General features: G+C 40.6%; 1 protein-coding gene across 2 annotated transcripts in view; it reads left to right on the forward strand.

Annotated features, from left to right (window-relative positions):
• TULP3 (TUB like protein 3) overlaps window positions 1-15,199 on the forward strand; it is a 33,174-nt gene that overhangs the window by 11,493 nt on the left and 6,482 nt on the right. For both annotated transcript variants that reach the window (XM_056339547.1, XM_056339548.1), the window contains exons 2-8: window positions 2,455-2,506; window positions 7,369-7,531; window positions 8,291-8,467; window positions 10,312-10,442; window positions 12,903-13,100; window positions 13,593-13,705; window positions 14,102-14,216. In XM_056339547.1, coding sequence (XP_056195522.1) covers window positions 2,455-2,506; window positions 7,369-7,531; window positions 8,291-8,467; window positions 10,312-10,442; window positions 12,903-13,100; window positions 13,593-13,705; window positions 14,102-14,216 — 949 coding nt within the window. The remainder of the gene's footprint in view (window positions 1-2,454; window positions 2,507-7,368; window positions 7,532-8,290; window positions 8,468-10,311; window positions 10,443-12,902; window positions 13,101-13,592; window positions 13,706-14,101; window positions 14,217-15,199) is intronic.

A 15,199-nucleotide genomic window follows, 5' to 3' on the forward strand; every position in this document is an offset into this window, starting at 1 on the left:
TAATTAGATTTATGGACACATTCATATATAATCTTAATCAGAGCTACATAGATTGCTTTATAAACAAACTCCTGGCTGCAATTAACAAATGTTACCTCTTTAAGTCAGTAGGTATATGAAAACAAAAGCAGTATTCCCCTCCCCCTTCTTTTTTGGTCGTGAATATTTTAGCTGGAGCTTTCAAGCATTTTTCAGACTTTGTCAAAGATGGCTTTTTCAGTCACCTCTATGCTTTAAATAAAAAGCATGTCACATTTTAACTTCATGTTGAAGTTTCATAAGGCAACGCATGTATATCTCGCTGCACTCGGGAGATATGTTTCTGCATGTTTCTTTCTTAAATTGTGAATGTTTCCAGGTGGAGTTACTTTAACTGTTGCTGAGGGGATGTGCAATAGCTTTCCATCCCTCTTCAAGAAAGACATTAATTTTTCCAAGCCCTCCATTGCCTTTGAATCCAGTGTGCTACACATTACTGGCCCATGTGAGAAGTACTGTTAGTTTATAGAAACAAGGTGTTTTCAAGGTCCTAGACCTGTTATGTGATGATACTTGAAATACATCAGGAAAAAAAAAATCCCTATAGAAATAAGGAAAACTGCTAAGTAAAAAAACAATGGCAGTGGTAACTTACTTTAAAATACCATTACCTGGGCAGTAAGCATCAATTTTAGAGTATATAAGCTGTCATAAATTATGTGCCTATACAAAACTTTTTTTTTCCTGCACATTTCAGCCTTCTGGAATAGGGCCTGTGTTGGCTAGTGTACTCTGTCTGTAAGGAGCTCTGATCTGTTGTCTACTTGCCTGGAATTTTGAGTCAAATACAGATTTCCTAGGGGTTAAGGGGACTCTGAACCCTTTCTCCTCTTATCTCTGTGTGCTGTGATCCAGTTTCCATGGCATGGGTTTTGCAGAACCCCTGTCTCTCTCCCATCTCTCCACTTACCCTTGTTAGGGTTACGTTCAGCACTGTCCGCCAGCTTGTGACTTGACATCACTGGAAATTTTCTGCATACCTAGACCAGACAGAGAATTTCCTGTTTAAATTGAAATTTTGGCTAGCCCTGCTTTGCTGTGTGCCATGAATAATGTGTAATGTCTGTCTGTGTCACGTATGAAGTATCTTCTTCCTGATGCTTTCTTACTTCCCAGACGGGTCTTTGTCAAAGTTGTGTAGGAAGAAGCAGCACAACTGTGGCAGGCAGAGCATGGGCTTACTTGACAACTAACTTTTCCCCTTTCTAGGATTAGCTGCTCTAAATTGCACTTTATGCAATAATTCATTATCGTACACAGTGAAGTGGGAAGCCTGTATGGAACATGACTTAGAACGATGATGTGGTTTAACCCCAGCCGGCGACTAAGCACCATGCAGCTGCTTGCTCACTCCCCCCCCACAGTGTGATCAGGGAGAGAATTGGAAGAGTAGAAGTGAGAAAACTCATGGGATGGGATAAAGACAGTTTAAGAGGTAAAGCAAAAAGCCTCACACGCAAGCACAGCAAAACAAGGAATTCTTTCCCTCCTTCCCATGGGCAGGCAGATGCTCAGCCATCCCCAGGAAATTTGGGCTCCATCACGCATAACGGTTACTTGGGAAAACAAAAGCCATAATGCCAAACATCATCTCCCTCCTTCTTCACCCAGTGTATCTACTAAGCGTGAGGTTCAATGGTACGGAATATCCTTTTGGCCAGTTCTGCTGTCCTGGCTGTGCGCCCTCCAGCTTTCTGGATGGCAGGGCCTGAGAAACTGAAAGGTCATTTACTTGGTATAAACATCCCCTAGCACCAACCTGAAACATTGTGTGCCATCAACATTGTTCTCACACAAAATGCAAAACACAGCACTGCACCAGCTACTAAGAAGAAAATTAATTCTATCCCAGCTGTAACCAGGACAAATGAAAAACTAGAGTTCTTACAAAAGTTATCTATAAAACACTTAGTGAAATAATTACTCTGTCATCTCTAGGAATTAATACCAGGTGTTGCAAACACAGATTCTGTCAGGTATTGACAGTAGTTCTGGGATAGTCTGGCAGGAGGAGAATATGGTGTAGGTTAGAGGCCAAGACAAAACCTAAAACTCTGAGTTAATTTGGGATTGGGTATTTTGTGAAGGAGCGGGGACTTTGCTGAATTGGTTTGAACTGGGTTAAGCCTTCAGATATAATAGTGGCTCATAATCCGCCCATCAGTAACAAAACCTTTGTTGATTACAAAGTGCTTTCAAAAGTTTACTAAGGTGGTTAAACTAGTTTGGTCCTATTTATGACAGAATATGAAGTGTGTGTTGTTTTTTAATGCCCTGTAAATTGGTGGGATAAAAGTCACGTCTTACAACTGTTTTAAAGTCTTGATGGTGAAGTTGTAGTCTGTGAATGTGCTTTGCTCTTGTAATGCAAACTGTTTACTAGCAATAATTAATTTGTTTCTTTCCCTTTCCCAGCATCTTTGAGGATGAAAGCATGAAACTGCGACAGCTGAAACTAGAGAATCAGGTAAATAATGGTGCTGAAATCTAGTAAAAATAAGTATAGGAAAACAAACATTAGCCATCTAGAGACTTGAGAAATGGGGATGAAGTGCTAAAAATGCTTGATCATCTAAGGAATACAAACAATTTATTGCTAACATTTTTTCTTTAAAGATTTTCATGGCTTTTGTTAGTTTTAAGTCGACCTTACTTTGGCGTGTAGGCTTGATTTCTTTGATACATTTATTTTTCATACATCCTTTCATTTTATTTGGGTTGAGTCATCGCAATGATGGAATGAATCAAAAGAGAGGAAGGCTGAAGGAATTAAGCCTCAAAGGAAAAGAAAAAGCTTCCCCAAGCTTTAGAAAGATCTCCCTAACACTGCTGTTGAGAAAGATTTCCAGTATCTTTCAAAGCATTTATAGCCAAGCGTTTGTCAAATACAGGTCTCAGTTTCTAAAGCACTGTTTGCTGGATGCTTATATCACCATATTCTTCAAGGTAATAGAGTATCCATCCTTAATATTCTTCCTCTGTGAAATTTTAAATGCTTATACGTAGATTAGAAGATGTGAGATTATTATGATTCTCTAGCTGCCATTTCACATGGACCACAAATCCCTGTCTTGCATTAAATTCATCTGTGTTCAAATTCAAGTATGTTTTTTAGGAAGTCTCTCCCTCAGCAGAGGACCTTTAAATCCAGACATAAGTCTTTAGGCGATTGTTGCAGTGGATAATAACCCTCTTTACCAGAATTTGTTCCATATTTCTAGTCTGAGTTTGCTTAGCTTTTACTTCAGACAGTGGGTTTATTACCAACTTTTATCTGAGTGTATAGACTCACTTATCTAAAACACTTTAGAGTCAAGTAGTAAAATTTATCTTTGGTCATAGGATAATCCTTTTACCTGTAGCTATCCGTAAGCTTGTGGTTTGTTTGTTTGTTTTTTAAAAGCATTAGTTTAAGTAATCAGTAAAAGAGCATTTAATGCCAAATGCCACTCAGTAAGAAGTTCCAAAACTAAGGATGGTCTGACTGCTTGGTGATGAACCTCAATGTCAGTTTTAGGACTGTTGTCTTGGGCCACAAGCTGGTGGTAATCGCTTGCTTAGTGATAGGCATTGTGGTCAATGTATGCCTAGTTTCAGACCTTGCCAAGGGGATGCATTGCTGTTCCGCCAAAATAAAGCTGCTGGGCTGGGTGGAATTCCCTCAGAGCAGCTGTCAGCTGAGTCATGGAAAGGTGAGTTTAAAGAATTCCTACCCTCTTGCAATTTTGTTTCAGGCTTTCTTGGGTTTGGTTGAGATTGCAATCGTCTGCAAAACCAACAGCTAGAAAATGTCACTAAAATATATTTTAACATCACCACCCATCCACCTCATCTTGCAAATGAGATTTATTGAGAAATGCTAAGTCTCTAGTTTAGGATTGTATATTCAGGTTTGAGTATTAACTTTTAAAGTCTACTTTTTAACTTTTACATGAATAATAGTACTATGCTTTCTGAAGAAATAGAGGTCAATAGGAGATCACTGTTAGACATGATAGCCTCATTGCTGGTTGTAGCTGATTCCCCGCTTGATCAAGTTGCTCTAAACATTTATAGGAATTGGGATTAAAAAAATGCAAACATTTTTAATCCAGCAGGATCATGTTTAGAATTTTTGCCCATACACAGAATCTGGAATAAGCATTTGCCACAGCAAAGACATATGCCTGTCACCCCTCTTTAGGACAGGTTTGGAAACCCTGTAATTGCAGTAAAATAAAAATATTATTATAATAATGCATGACATCAGCTTCCATCTGTGGGCCAGCTGTGCCTGCCGGGATGCTTTTATTTAGAATACTGCCTGTTCCTCCAGGGGAGAGTGTGTGGCTGCTCAGGCAGTGCTTACTTCCCCAGCAGTAGAGGGTGTCTCCGTGTCTTTTGAGGCACCTGCAGCTCAGAGTGCACTGCCTCTGTCTCCCTGTGAGTGGAGAGTGTGAAGCTGAAGGTGTATTTCTGAATGCACCTGGTATGGTAGTTACTCTTGACATGAAGTTTCATTGATGCCATCATCACTAGCATTGTCACTGCTGCCTCAGCATGAACTAAGGAGGAGCTGGAAGAGTGGAGAGGATGTTTCAGAGCTAGGATCCATTGTACCTGGCCTACTAAGGTAGGACCATGCCAAATAATTAGTATGGTATTGCACCTTCAGCGGTGAAGTGATTGGAACCTTCTTGTTCATCACAGTTGTAGAAATAACACTAAGCTCGTTGTCGTATTAGTCTGCATTGGTAGACTCATCTGACACATCTGACTTTTAAGTTTGTTGGAAACTCATTAGAACTGGAGTTGGTGGTTTGTGATCCTTTAATCGTCCTGTATTCTGGTGTTATATTTTTCTGTGGTGCAAAGAAAATGTATCTGAGAGTATTTAATAGAGAGTTCACAAAATCCTGAACAAATCATGATAATCTGTATCTGTTACTTATTTAATGGGTTATGTGTTCTGGTGTCCTGTTCATGAATTATCTAAACTTTTTGTTGTAATATTATATGAATTTTTAGTGTAACATCGAGCTGGAGGAAAAGGCTAGTTAGTAGACAAAATGAAACACAATATTTTCTTTTTTTTTCTGCTTCATCTTAGTGGAGTAAGTGAGAATGCATAGTACTGAAGGTAAGGCTGCTCTGCCACCTTATGTAGAGAAAATGAACTGCTGCTGTCTGTGCTGTCAGTGGACTTTTAGATAATTTTTTTTCTATCTCAATAAGCAAAGTGGTAAAGAGAAGCCTTTCGAAAACAAATTAAATTACTATCAAGTTTTGTTACTTTGATTATCTTGAAGTTCTTGCAATAAGAGGATTGGTCACATCTAACAGCAGTAAATTATATGTTTCAATATAAACCAATATGATTCTGTTGTATTGGTGAGTCTTAGAAACTCTTTGATGAAACATAATGTAAGAAAAAAAAATTTTTGAGACTGGTGAGCACTGTAATGTTTAAAAAAAGCTCATCTGATAGAATAATCAGTTAAGTAGCTTTGAAAGTTATTATATCCTCTATTGATCCCAAATTAAATTTCCCATTCTATCAGTAGCTTTGTACCTTCTTACTGCCTTTAGGATATGTCTGGTTTTGGTTTTTTGTCTATTTGTCAGGTAGAGAAACCTTGACAACATATTTTCTCAAATGTTTATTCTGAGTATAATGTTTTCATTCTTGCTTTCCTTCTCTCCTTCAGTTTAAACTACTGGAGATCTATAAACTATCACAAAATTTTTACTTTTCCTCAGCATTAATTTAAAAACCAAACCAACAACACAAACAAATGCAAATTCTTCTGGAGGGTCTGACTACATTTCTAGAAAAGAAATTTTATCTGTAATGAGCATTTTCTAAGAGTATGACTTCTGCTGGTCATTTTTCTTTTCTTCTTCTAGACTGATGTGATAGTCTCTTTGGAATTCTCTGTAATTTTTGCCCTGCAGGACAATCCTTGCAAATAATTCTGCAGTAACAAACACTACTTGTATTGCAGCCCAGTCTTCAAAGTGTAATTATGAGTTTAAATAAAAGATCATTTTGGTCTGGTGTTTTTTTTTTTGTGGTGGTTTTTATTTTGGTTTTTTTTTTAGTCTTTTTTTTGTGTGTGTGTAATTTTGGGTTTTTGTTGTTAGGTTGGGGTTTTTTGTTTGGTTGGGGGGTTTCTTGCTTTTTAAAAAAATTTTTTAGATAAGTGCTTGAAAAGCAGGAAGAATAAAGGACCAAGGGCTGAGTTGTTTTAGAATTCCTCAGGGAGAGGTTGCCCGAGAAACTAACCTCACTTGAGACAAAAAGTCTAATAGGAGAGGAAAGAACCAACAAGAGAGAGAAAAAGCATAACAGGAGAGGAAAGGGTTCCAAAGATGTCTATGTCTCAACTGGATTAAATTGGTGGTATTGTTTAGCTGCTGGATCCTTGGAGACTGAAAAGAATTTGATGGAGAATGGCTTTCTACCATCAAGAACAGCTTTGAGGGGGGTGTTCAGGTACCTTAGAAGCAGGCACGGTTAAACTGCATCTACAGCAAGGGGCTTGCACATCATTTGTGTAGTGGTGCATTACAGAATATTAGAATATGATTTTTTTCCTTCTTCATGTATTGCCTTAACTTCTAAGGATTAAGTGTGGGTGTCTTTAAAACGGCGCGACGTTTGCGTTTGCTTTAAGTCTTCTATTCTCATTTAGTAGGAAATCATAAACATCAAATCTTGGAAACGTAACGTTTTATTTTTTAACATTTGAATTTACTGTTCTTTCCTTTCAGTCCTGAATTACGTGGAAAAACTTTGCAAAGTAGATCAATTTTCCTTTTATTGGATCGGTCCTATTTTAATGACTATAGCTTTTGGTTTGGATTTTTTGTCGTTTTTAAAATGTTTTTCTCCCTTCAAGTCTTACCTGTCACCATTGGTTTCTGGGAACTATTTGGTTTGAGTTCTCCCTGTAAGATGATAGCTTTTGAGACAAAAACCTTTTTCTTTGCAAGTCCTGGCTTTCATATTGGATTATAAATGACTACTGATTTTGTCTATTCATATTAAACATTACTGCAATTTAGACTGGATGAAATGAATTCACATTATCTTCTGATAGTCTCAGGAAAGATCAGAAAATAAGCAGGTGTACACATCAGCCACTGATGGAGAATCAAAGGCGATGTCTCACTCCAAAGACACAGTGATATCTGTGTCTAGGATTTTTTGTAAGAGACTACAAGAGTATTCCAGGTTTATTGGAGATCCTGATCGGTGACGTGCCATTGCCAATAGCTGAGGCATGGTTTCTGCCTCTCTGGATGTGGTTACTCATCCTTATTTCATGCTTTTTCTTTATTTCATAGAGAGCTCTTCTAGAGAAAAAGCAGAGGAAGAAACGTCTTGATCCCTTGATGGTACAGCCAAATCCTGAGGCAAAGCTGCGTAGGTCAAAGCCCAAAGGGTGTGAGGAGCAGACTCCTTTAGTAGAAACTCCTGCCCCTTTCCACAGTGATGTTGTTTTACATGGTAAGCAGTCAACCTGATCGCGTAATGTTCCCCAAAATGCCAGTGCATGCATTTTATGTCACGGATGGGCACCTACATTGCTGTGACAGTGGTCAAGTGACAAACAAGACTGATTACATAGCTTTCTAGGTACGAGAGTGGAATCGTAGTACAGTATGATTGAGCAGTACTGAACTGTAAAAAACAAACAAATGTGCCAGACCCTGACATCCAGACATCTCTGCCAATTATGAAAAGCGGGTGGACAGCTGTGTTGCATGTTTAAACATGGAAATATCATTTCTACCAAAAAGGTATAGAGGACATCCATTTACATTTTTTTCTGCCTGTGGCTGTAGATACTTTTATAAAATTGATTTGTGATACTCACTGTAGAGCACTCGCTTATTGGCGCAGGAGCAATGAAGGAACGTGAAGGAAAAGAAAATAGAGTAGTTGCCCGTAAATAATTTTAAGAATGTCAATGTGTATGACAAATACAACTCATTTTAATTGCTTAAGCCCTTGTAAAAAAAGTAAATACAATCACTATATTTATAAATTGATAAACTGATGCCTGATATGTTTATGGTAGCAGGTGGCCTGTACCAGAGTCAGGCCTGACTCCCCCCAGGTATTCTGACAAAAGTTGAACAAGTATCCATCAGTACTTTAAAGAGATGCTTGAGCAAGGGAAGAGGAAAAGAACCACCATCCTGGGATGCTGTTTTATTTAGGGGTAAAAAACACTTTAGCATTCTGTTTCATTTTGGCCTGCAGGCATTGATGGACCAGCTGCTTTCCTGAAATCAGAAGTGCAAGATTTGGGGACCAAGCTCCAAACCCTCTCTGCTGGATCTTCCAAAATGGAAGACAATACAGATCAGGAAAATGATGGAGAGGCTCTAACAGACACAGCAGGCAAGCCAGATCTGCAAGAGATCCTACAGAAACGAGGTAAGAGTTGATAATGGGCAAAGTTCTTTTTTGGGGCTTTTCTATGTCTTATAACTATTTTTCAGTAGTATTATAAAAACTAAAAAATATGAGGAATCATGAAATAAGTGTCTGTAGGATATTACTTTTAAATGCAGACTACTAGATTCTACAGCATGTAGAAATACAGAACTGCAGTTCTTTGTTCTGATATTAATTGGAACATAACAGTTATGTTTTAAAGATTTATCAATGTGCTGTATACTTTGTGGCCTTTCCAAGGAAGTTGGTGACAAAATGCTATACTTTACATTTTGCTAAAGTTTGGGGTGTTTTTATTCCAGATATTATATATATATAATATATCTGGATATGATGCTTGAATATTTTCACAACAGCAGAACCCTCTAGAGCCAGTAAATGCAGTAATTTAACTGCTGAGGAGACTAACAGGAAAGGTGCTCTTCCTGAGTCAGAGGCTGTCACAATCAACAGTTTTAGAGTTTTATATTCGACAGTTTATATCCCATTGAGAAGTTTCTCAGTGGAGTGTCCATCTCTGTCTGCCAAGTATCTTATGTTGCTGCCAGTACCACAGGAAACCTTTTTTGTTGCATGCAGCCTAAGCACTTTGCAGCAAAATAATGGCTAGTGTTTAATATGGTACGCAGCTTGTTTTTATTTTGCAGAGCCTGTCTCCCAGAATGTTTCCAGTACGCTTTATGTGTTAAGGTACTACTGTATGTAGAAATACTTCCATTCAGTTGTCAGACGCAACAGCTGCTTACCTATGGGTAGCAACATTGCACAAGAGTTAGGAAAGGAAGCAGGAGAGACTACCCAGAAACTTCAGGGGAAATTAGTTGGAGGTAGAATATAAATAGTGAATTTTGAAATTGGCTGGAGTACTAGGGCTAACGCCTTTCCTCTTTCCAAATGTGCTTTGGGAAGTTTACTGGCAGGTTAAGACCACATTTTCTGTTTCATCTGAGACAAAGAACTTCCAGCAGTGCCCCTTCTATGTAGTGCCATGTTGGAGCACTGTTATGATATTGGCTCTCAGTGAATAATTCAGCTTAGCAGGCCAAGTGTAGTGCTTTATGTGCTTTTCCATTCTACAGCCAAATTAAAGAATGGAATCACAGAACAAAATGATGCAGTTCCAAGTGGAAGGAAACACCAAACAGTGATGTGTATGGAAGCTCTTTATAAATGTCTTTATCCAGAGTTCTTTTAGTTGTATACCCAGTCATCTCGACGTTACTGTGCTCAGGTTAAGATTAAATAAATAAGTGCTGAAACTACCCAGTCTGCACTTCCTTTTAAAAAATCAAATAATTGGTAGTATTCATGAGACCTGAGTTATTGCTACTCATGTAAGAATAGGAGGGGTTCTTACTGAAAAATTATACTCCGTTTCAGTGTGTATATAACTAAAGGGAAATGGTAAAGGTTGTAAACTGTACAGAGTCCAACTTATAGGATAAACATCAGCATATTGATCTGGATTTCCTTTTTCTGTTCTTAAGACGTGGAGGGCTTTTTTGCATGAAAACAGGCAAAATTAATTCAATCATGGCATATACTAAGCAGTATGTTACGTCATGTAATATCATGTAAAATATGTATTAATAAAAGCCTGACAGCTGCTTAATCATCTGCACAGTGACAGCTGCAAAATGTCGCTAGGGTTTTGAATTACAAGGCTCGGGAAGCAATATAGCACATGAAGAAAATCAGCAGTTGAGACAACATAAATTAATTAAAAGAGCGAATAGCTATGCAAAAGTCATGTGAATTAGTGATGCCATGAACTCATGACACCTTCTTTCAGAAGATACCTGCTTGATCTTGTATTCTGACAGGAATTTCAGGCAGTTTGAATTTTGATGAGGAGGACACAGAGGAGGAAGAAGCTAGTAAGAGACCAGCATCTCACTCACCCTGTCCTGAATCTGAGAGGCCTAGTTCTGCAACCAGTGAGAAATCTTTTGCAGTAAGTCTTGCAATCCATTTCTGATAAAAGGTGGGGCACGTGCCTGATTTTAGTACTAACCCCTTGAGCACTGTGTTAAAATATAGTAGTTGCAACTACAGTAGCTAGCATATTAATCCCTGAAGGCAGAGGAAGGTCATGCTTATCAGGTTATCTGAATGAAAGGCCATAGAGTTAAGCACAAAGACTTAGTAATGATCAAAGGAACAGTGGTGGGCAGAGGAACCCAAGCAGCCTAATCAGTGAAATGGGAACACAATGAATCAACTACTCCTATGATACAAAAAGGAGACAGAATAGGCCATTGTCTCTGGTGTAAAATCCACCAAGATGACTCAGAGCAACTGCAAACTGAAGAGGGATCGCTACCTGGAGGTTTGCAGCATTTATGGTGGGATGCAAGGAGGAACAGAATTTTGGGATGCAACAGAGAATTCTGGGATTGGACAAAACTTGTGATGGGGTGTTTAGGGGAAGGGACTCGAGGGAAAAGAAAAGGGTCGAAGTGGATCAGGGAGTAATAAGCATGGGAAAATAGGGGGGTAAAAGGCACCAGGTGCATGTAAACAGCTGCAGGACAGTATGCTTGTCTGTCCAAATCTTGTGCCTGATTACTGCAGCGTGTCCTACCATCTTCTAAAACTCCGTTTCTAATTGTTCCCTCTGTGAATGTATTCCTCTGTGTGTGTGAGTTACATACATACGCTGACAACTATATGCTGGGCTAGTCAGTGAGTCGGAAGAGACCAGCATCAGGAAGACCCAGGGTCCGAGCTAGTGACCAGATAAAGGGCAGAGGGTTTGGGCGCGGGTGCTGGACAGCCTTAAAGGTCCACGCCGCTATTCAGAAGACCTGTGTGAGTATATGTGTGAGGTGGTTGTCCCATAAGTGGGTTCATTACCTGGTGTACAGCGCCATTTCACACACCGAGTTGAGGTATTCCTTTATTTGTTTATTCTAGTTTGCACGAAGTAGGGAGCTAGGTGGTAACCCACAAATGCCTAGCTCCCCAGTTGTCAAAACTTTACAGTATTTATACAGTTTAGGATACAAAGACATCAGCCCTCATTGGTTACAAGTTACTAAACTCCTTCATTACTTAGTGCTCCACTTCCCCTTTGTCAAATAATTATTTCACTTCTCATGTTAATTAGTTTACCTGCTCAGTCTCAACTTCTTTTGGGTCTGGGGTCCCCCTGTCAGAATTACCTTTACCCTAGTTTTGCTGAGCTCATTGCCTGAGATGAGCTTCCTATCAGCCCATCCATCCCGTGGAGGCGCTTCCTTTGTGAAGTTCCTTTTCTGAACAAAAGGATTTGCTGGTGCTTAACAAAGCGCTTAGCAGGACAAAGAAGTGCTTGTAACCTGAATTAACATCAACAACTCATTGTCTCCAACTGTCTGAAACAACCAACACATTCAGCTCCACCAACCACCCAACATCAAGGTGACTGTGTATGTTGTGCTGCAAGAGGTCTGGGTGTTAGCTGCTTGGGGTACTGGGAGATATGTGGTGGGGGGTGCTGGAGGGTGTGTGTGTGTGAAAGCCACTAGTGAATTTCAAGTCTGTGTGTGTGTCTGTGTGTTTTCACTCAGACTTCCTCCCGGCTGTACCTGGGAATGGGGGTAAACCAGCAACCTCATCTCCAAGGTCCAGTAAGGGAGGAATCTCCTGGGTTCCACAACCCACAGGATTCAGCTACCTCTCAGAAAAAATTACTTTAATGATCTATACCGGATTTCCATTAGAATTCCAGTTCCTTTGGTGACCATAACTTGCACCCAGATTGTACCCATTGTTCTAAAGCAGGGGTCCTCAAACTTTTTAAATAGGGGGCCGGCGTGCGGATTAAGTGGCACGAAGTCATCTGCAGCTGCTTGGTTTCCCTCCCCCCGTCTGTAAATACAGGGGAGCTGGATTGAGGACCCTGGGGGGCTGTATCCAGCCCGTGGGCTGTAATTTGAGGACCCCTGCTCTAAAGTCTTTCAGCATTTAGTTGGGAAGGTTCCAGCATCAGCTTACTCTGTTTCTGCTACTGTTCTGAACCAACATAATCTCGGTGCTCATTTCAGTCACAAAAATCCGAGCCTGTCTTCCTGCAGCATCCATCAGTCCAGTTTAGCATGCTGCCTCATTTCCCACAGAGTGTTTGAAGTTCTAAAGGCAGAGAGGCTCTTTGCTTAGAATATTTAGTGTCTCAACCTATTTTCCCCTTCCTAGCAATTCACTCGTCTCTGGTTAATGGGTACTTTTTCTCTCCTCCCCTTGGAGGGCTAGTCTTTCCTCAGAGTAACAGCCACTTTCTTCAGAGAAACAGAGCTGGTATCTCGTTTAAATTTCCTTTCACAAATACCTTCTTGAGACGTGAGATCTTCTGTTTCAACAGACCTTTCTTTTCTTGGAGTACTGGAGCCTCTGATGTGATATTAATTTGCTAATATGATGGTTCTTCCCACAGGAAACAGGTGCTTCCTGTAGTCCATCCCCTCAAGCAGATGCACAGCTGGGAGAGGTAGAGAACTTGGAGGATTTTGCATTACGCCCTGCACCTCGTGGCATTACAGTCAAGTGCCGAATCACTAGAGATAAGAAGGGAATGGACCGGGGCCTGTTTCCCACTTATTACATGCATCTGGAAAGGGACGACAACAGAAAGGTATTGGAAGCAGCACACAGTATCTTGGGTATTGTATTCCTACCGCTGAGTTTTTTTGGTGTAAGGGAGAACTTCTGGTAAGAAACCAGAAGCTGAGGAGAGCCAGCACGCCGATGAGGACAGCTTATATTTGCCCAAGGCACTAAGGAGGGAGTTGGCAGGTTTAAAAGCCATAATACAATGAAAAATTAAATTAAAATAGTATCAAATTGTCAAAGATAAAAAAAGAGGAGGGAGACTGAGGTGCTCCAGAAGAAAAGGAGGGGAGACTAGAAAGGACAGTTGCATTAAATCTAGACTGCCAAGTGAGCTGATTGGAGGGATAGGATTTCAGGGTGTGCGCTTGTGGAAGAGATCAAAATTTGGAGACGGTAAAAACAGCACAGAACACAAAGGGGAATGGATGTGGGAAATGGAGAGATAACTGTTTGGGTAGCAATGCCTCTGCATTCTTACAAAGCTCCAGTCTTGATCAACGTTTTGTATTTCCAGACATTCCTTCTTGCAGGGAGAAAACGAAAAAAGAGCAAAACATCCAATTACCTCATATCAGTTGACCCAACTGATTTATCTCGGGAAGGGGAAAGTTTCATTGGAAAACTCAGGTGAGAACCACAGATGAAAACTACAGACAGGAGAGACTGGATTTTCATTTTAGTTGCGTTGGGTTTACGAATAGCAATCTGGTATCGGTTCAGAGAGAATGGACGCACATCATCCTGCTTAATGTAATCTGTATTCGCCTGGGTTGACAACCTTTCCTCAGCGTTACCGTTCACGGTGGCTGTTCAGAGAAGGAATTCTGGCTTGGTGCTTTTCCAGGATAGTTTACAGCCTCTGTTCACCATAGGCACTTTGCAGAAGCTCCTTACTGAGCTGGCAACAGGAAGACTCAGATGGCAGGAGATGTGTGATTTCACTGTGTTGTAGAAATATCTGCAGAAGATGGCAAAACTTTCCACTGATGCCTCTCTCTCTGTCTTTCCATAACCTGACATTAGGTCAAACCTCATGGGAACTAAATTTACAGTCTACGACCATGGAGTTAGCCCAGTCAAGGCACAAGGGCTAGTGGAAAAGGCTCATACAAGACAGGAGCTTGCAGCTATTTGTTACGTAAGTGGTGCCTCTCCCCTTTTGCCCCTTTCTTTTTTGTCACCTTGTTACCGAGGAAAACACAGCTCACAGAATCATGCTGCCTGGCCACCTCCCCCACTTAACTTTGGAACCAAGTGACCAATTTCAACCAGAGGTAACAAAGGGCAGAGGCCTCAAAGTTAAGTTCTTACAAGTTTAATGGGGGGTGGGGGAGGTGGGGGGGAAGCGGAATAATAAATCAATTCCGGGGAAGGAGAGGGACCCTAACTGACATCCTGATGACCTTCTTACCTGGTCTTTCGTTTGGCATGTGGCCAGTCAGCATATCCTTTACATGGAGCCAGCCACAGCATGAACTGCCTCTTGCCCAGCTGGGTATTTGGTGGACACTAAGAAGGTGTAGAGGAATGAAGCTGGGTTAATTAACATTGATAACATACAGCTGTGGGCTGGCTTCAGGGGCGGTGGGTTGGCTGGTGTAGACAAGGTGCAGCTGTGGCTGGTTCTGTGAAGTGGTTGGGCAGCTGAGGAAGAGAGAGGAGGAAGAAGCAGAGAGAGGGAGAGTGCACCTGGGATGAGGAGAGCCTAGGAGAAAGCAGCAGAGGGACTGGCGTGAAGAATATGTTGGTATGTGATGGTAAAAGACCTTGTTGCAGCTGGCTAGTTTGGAGAGTGCTGTGACAAGAAGGAACTGTGAAGTAGAGTTACCTTTTGCAGAACCAAAGGCATCTTGATGGAAAGGGCTGGTATTATTTCAGTAGCAGCTTGTTAGTAAGGATATGGTTCCAGGGGAAACGGTGTTTTGCTAGCTCTGTGCAAGAGATGTTTTCTTCTGATCTTGTGGATCACCTCAGTCTGGCCTTCAGAGTGCGAAGGCACTTGTGGACACTCTAGAATTATGTAAGGAGTAATGTCGATCAAAATGTTTCATATTCCAGTCCTGAAGTTTGAGTAAAATTTGAGGTTCTTTACGAAATGATGGCCAGTCAAGTGGAAGGATT

The sequence above is a fragment of the Falco biarmicus genome, chromosome 5, assembly GCF_023638135.1.
Source record: "Falco biarmicus isolate bFalBia1 chromosome 5, bFalBia1.pri, whole genome shotgun sequence".
Lineage (NCBI taxonomy): Eukaryota > Metazoa > Chordata > Aves > Falconiformes > Falconidae > Falco > Falco biarmicus.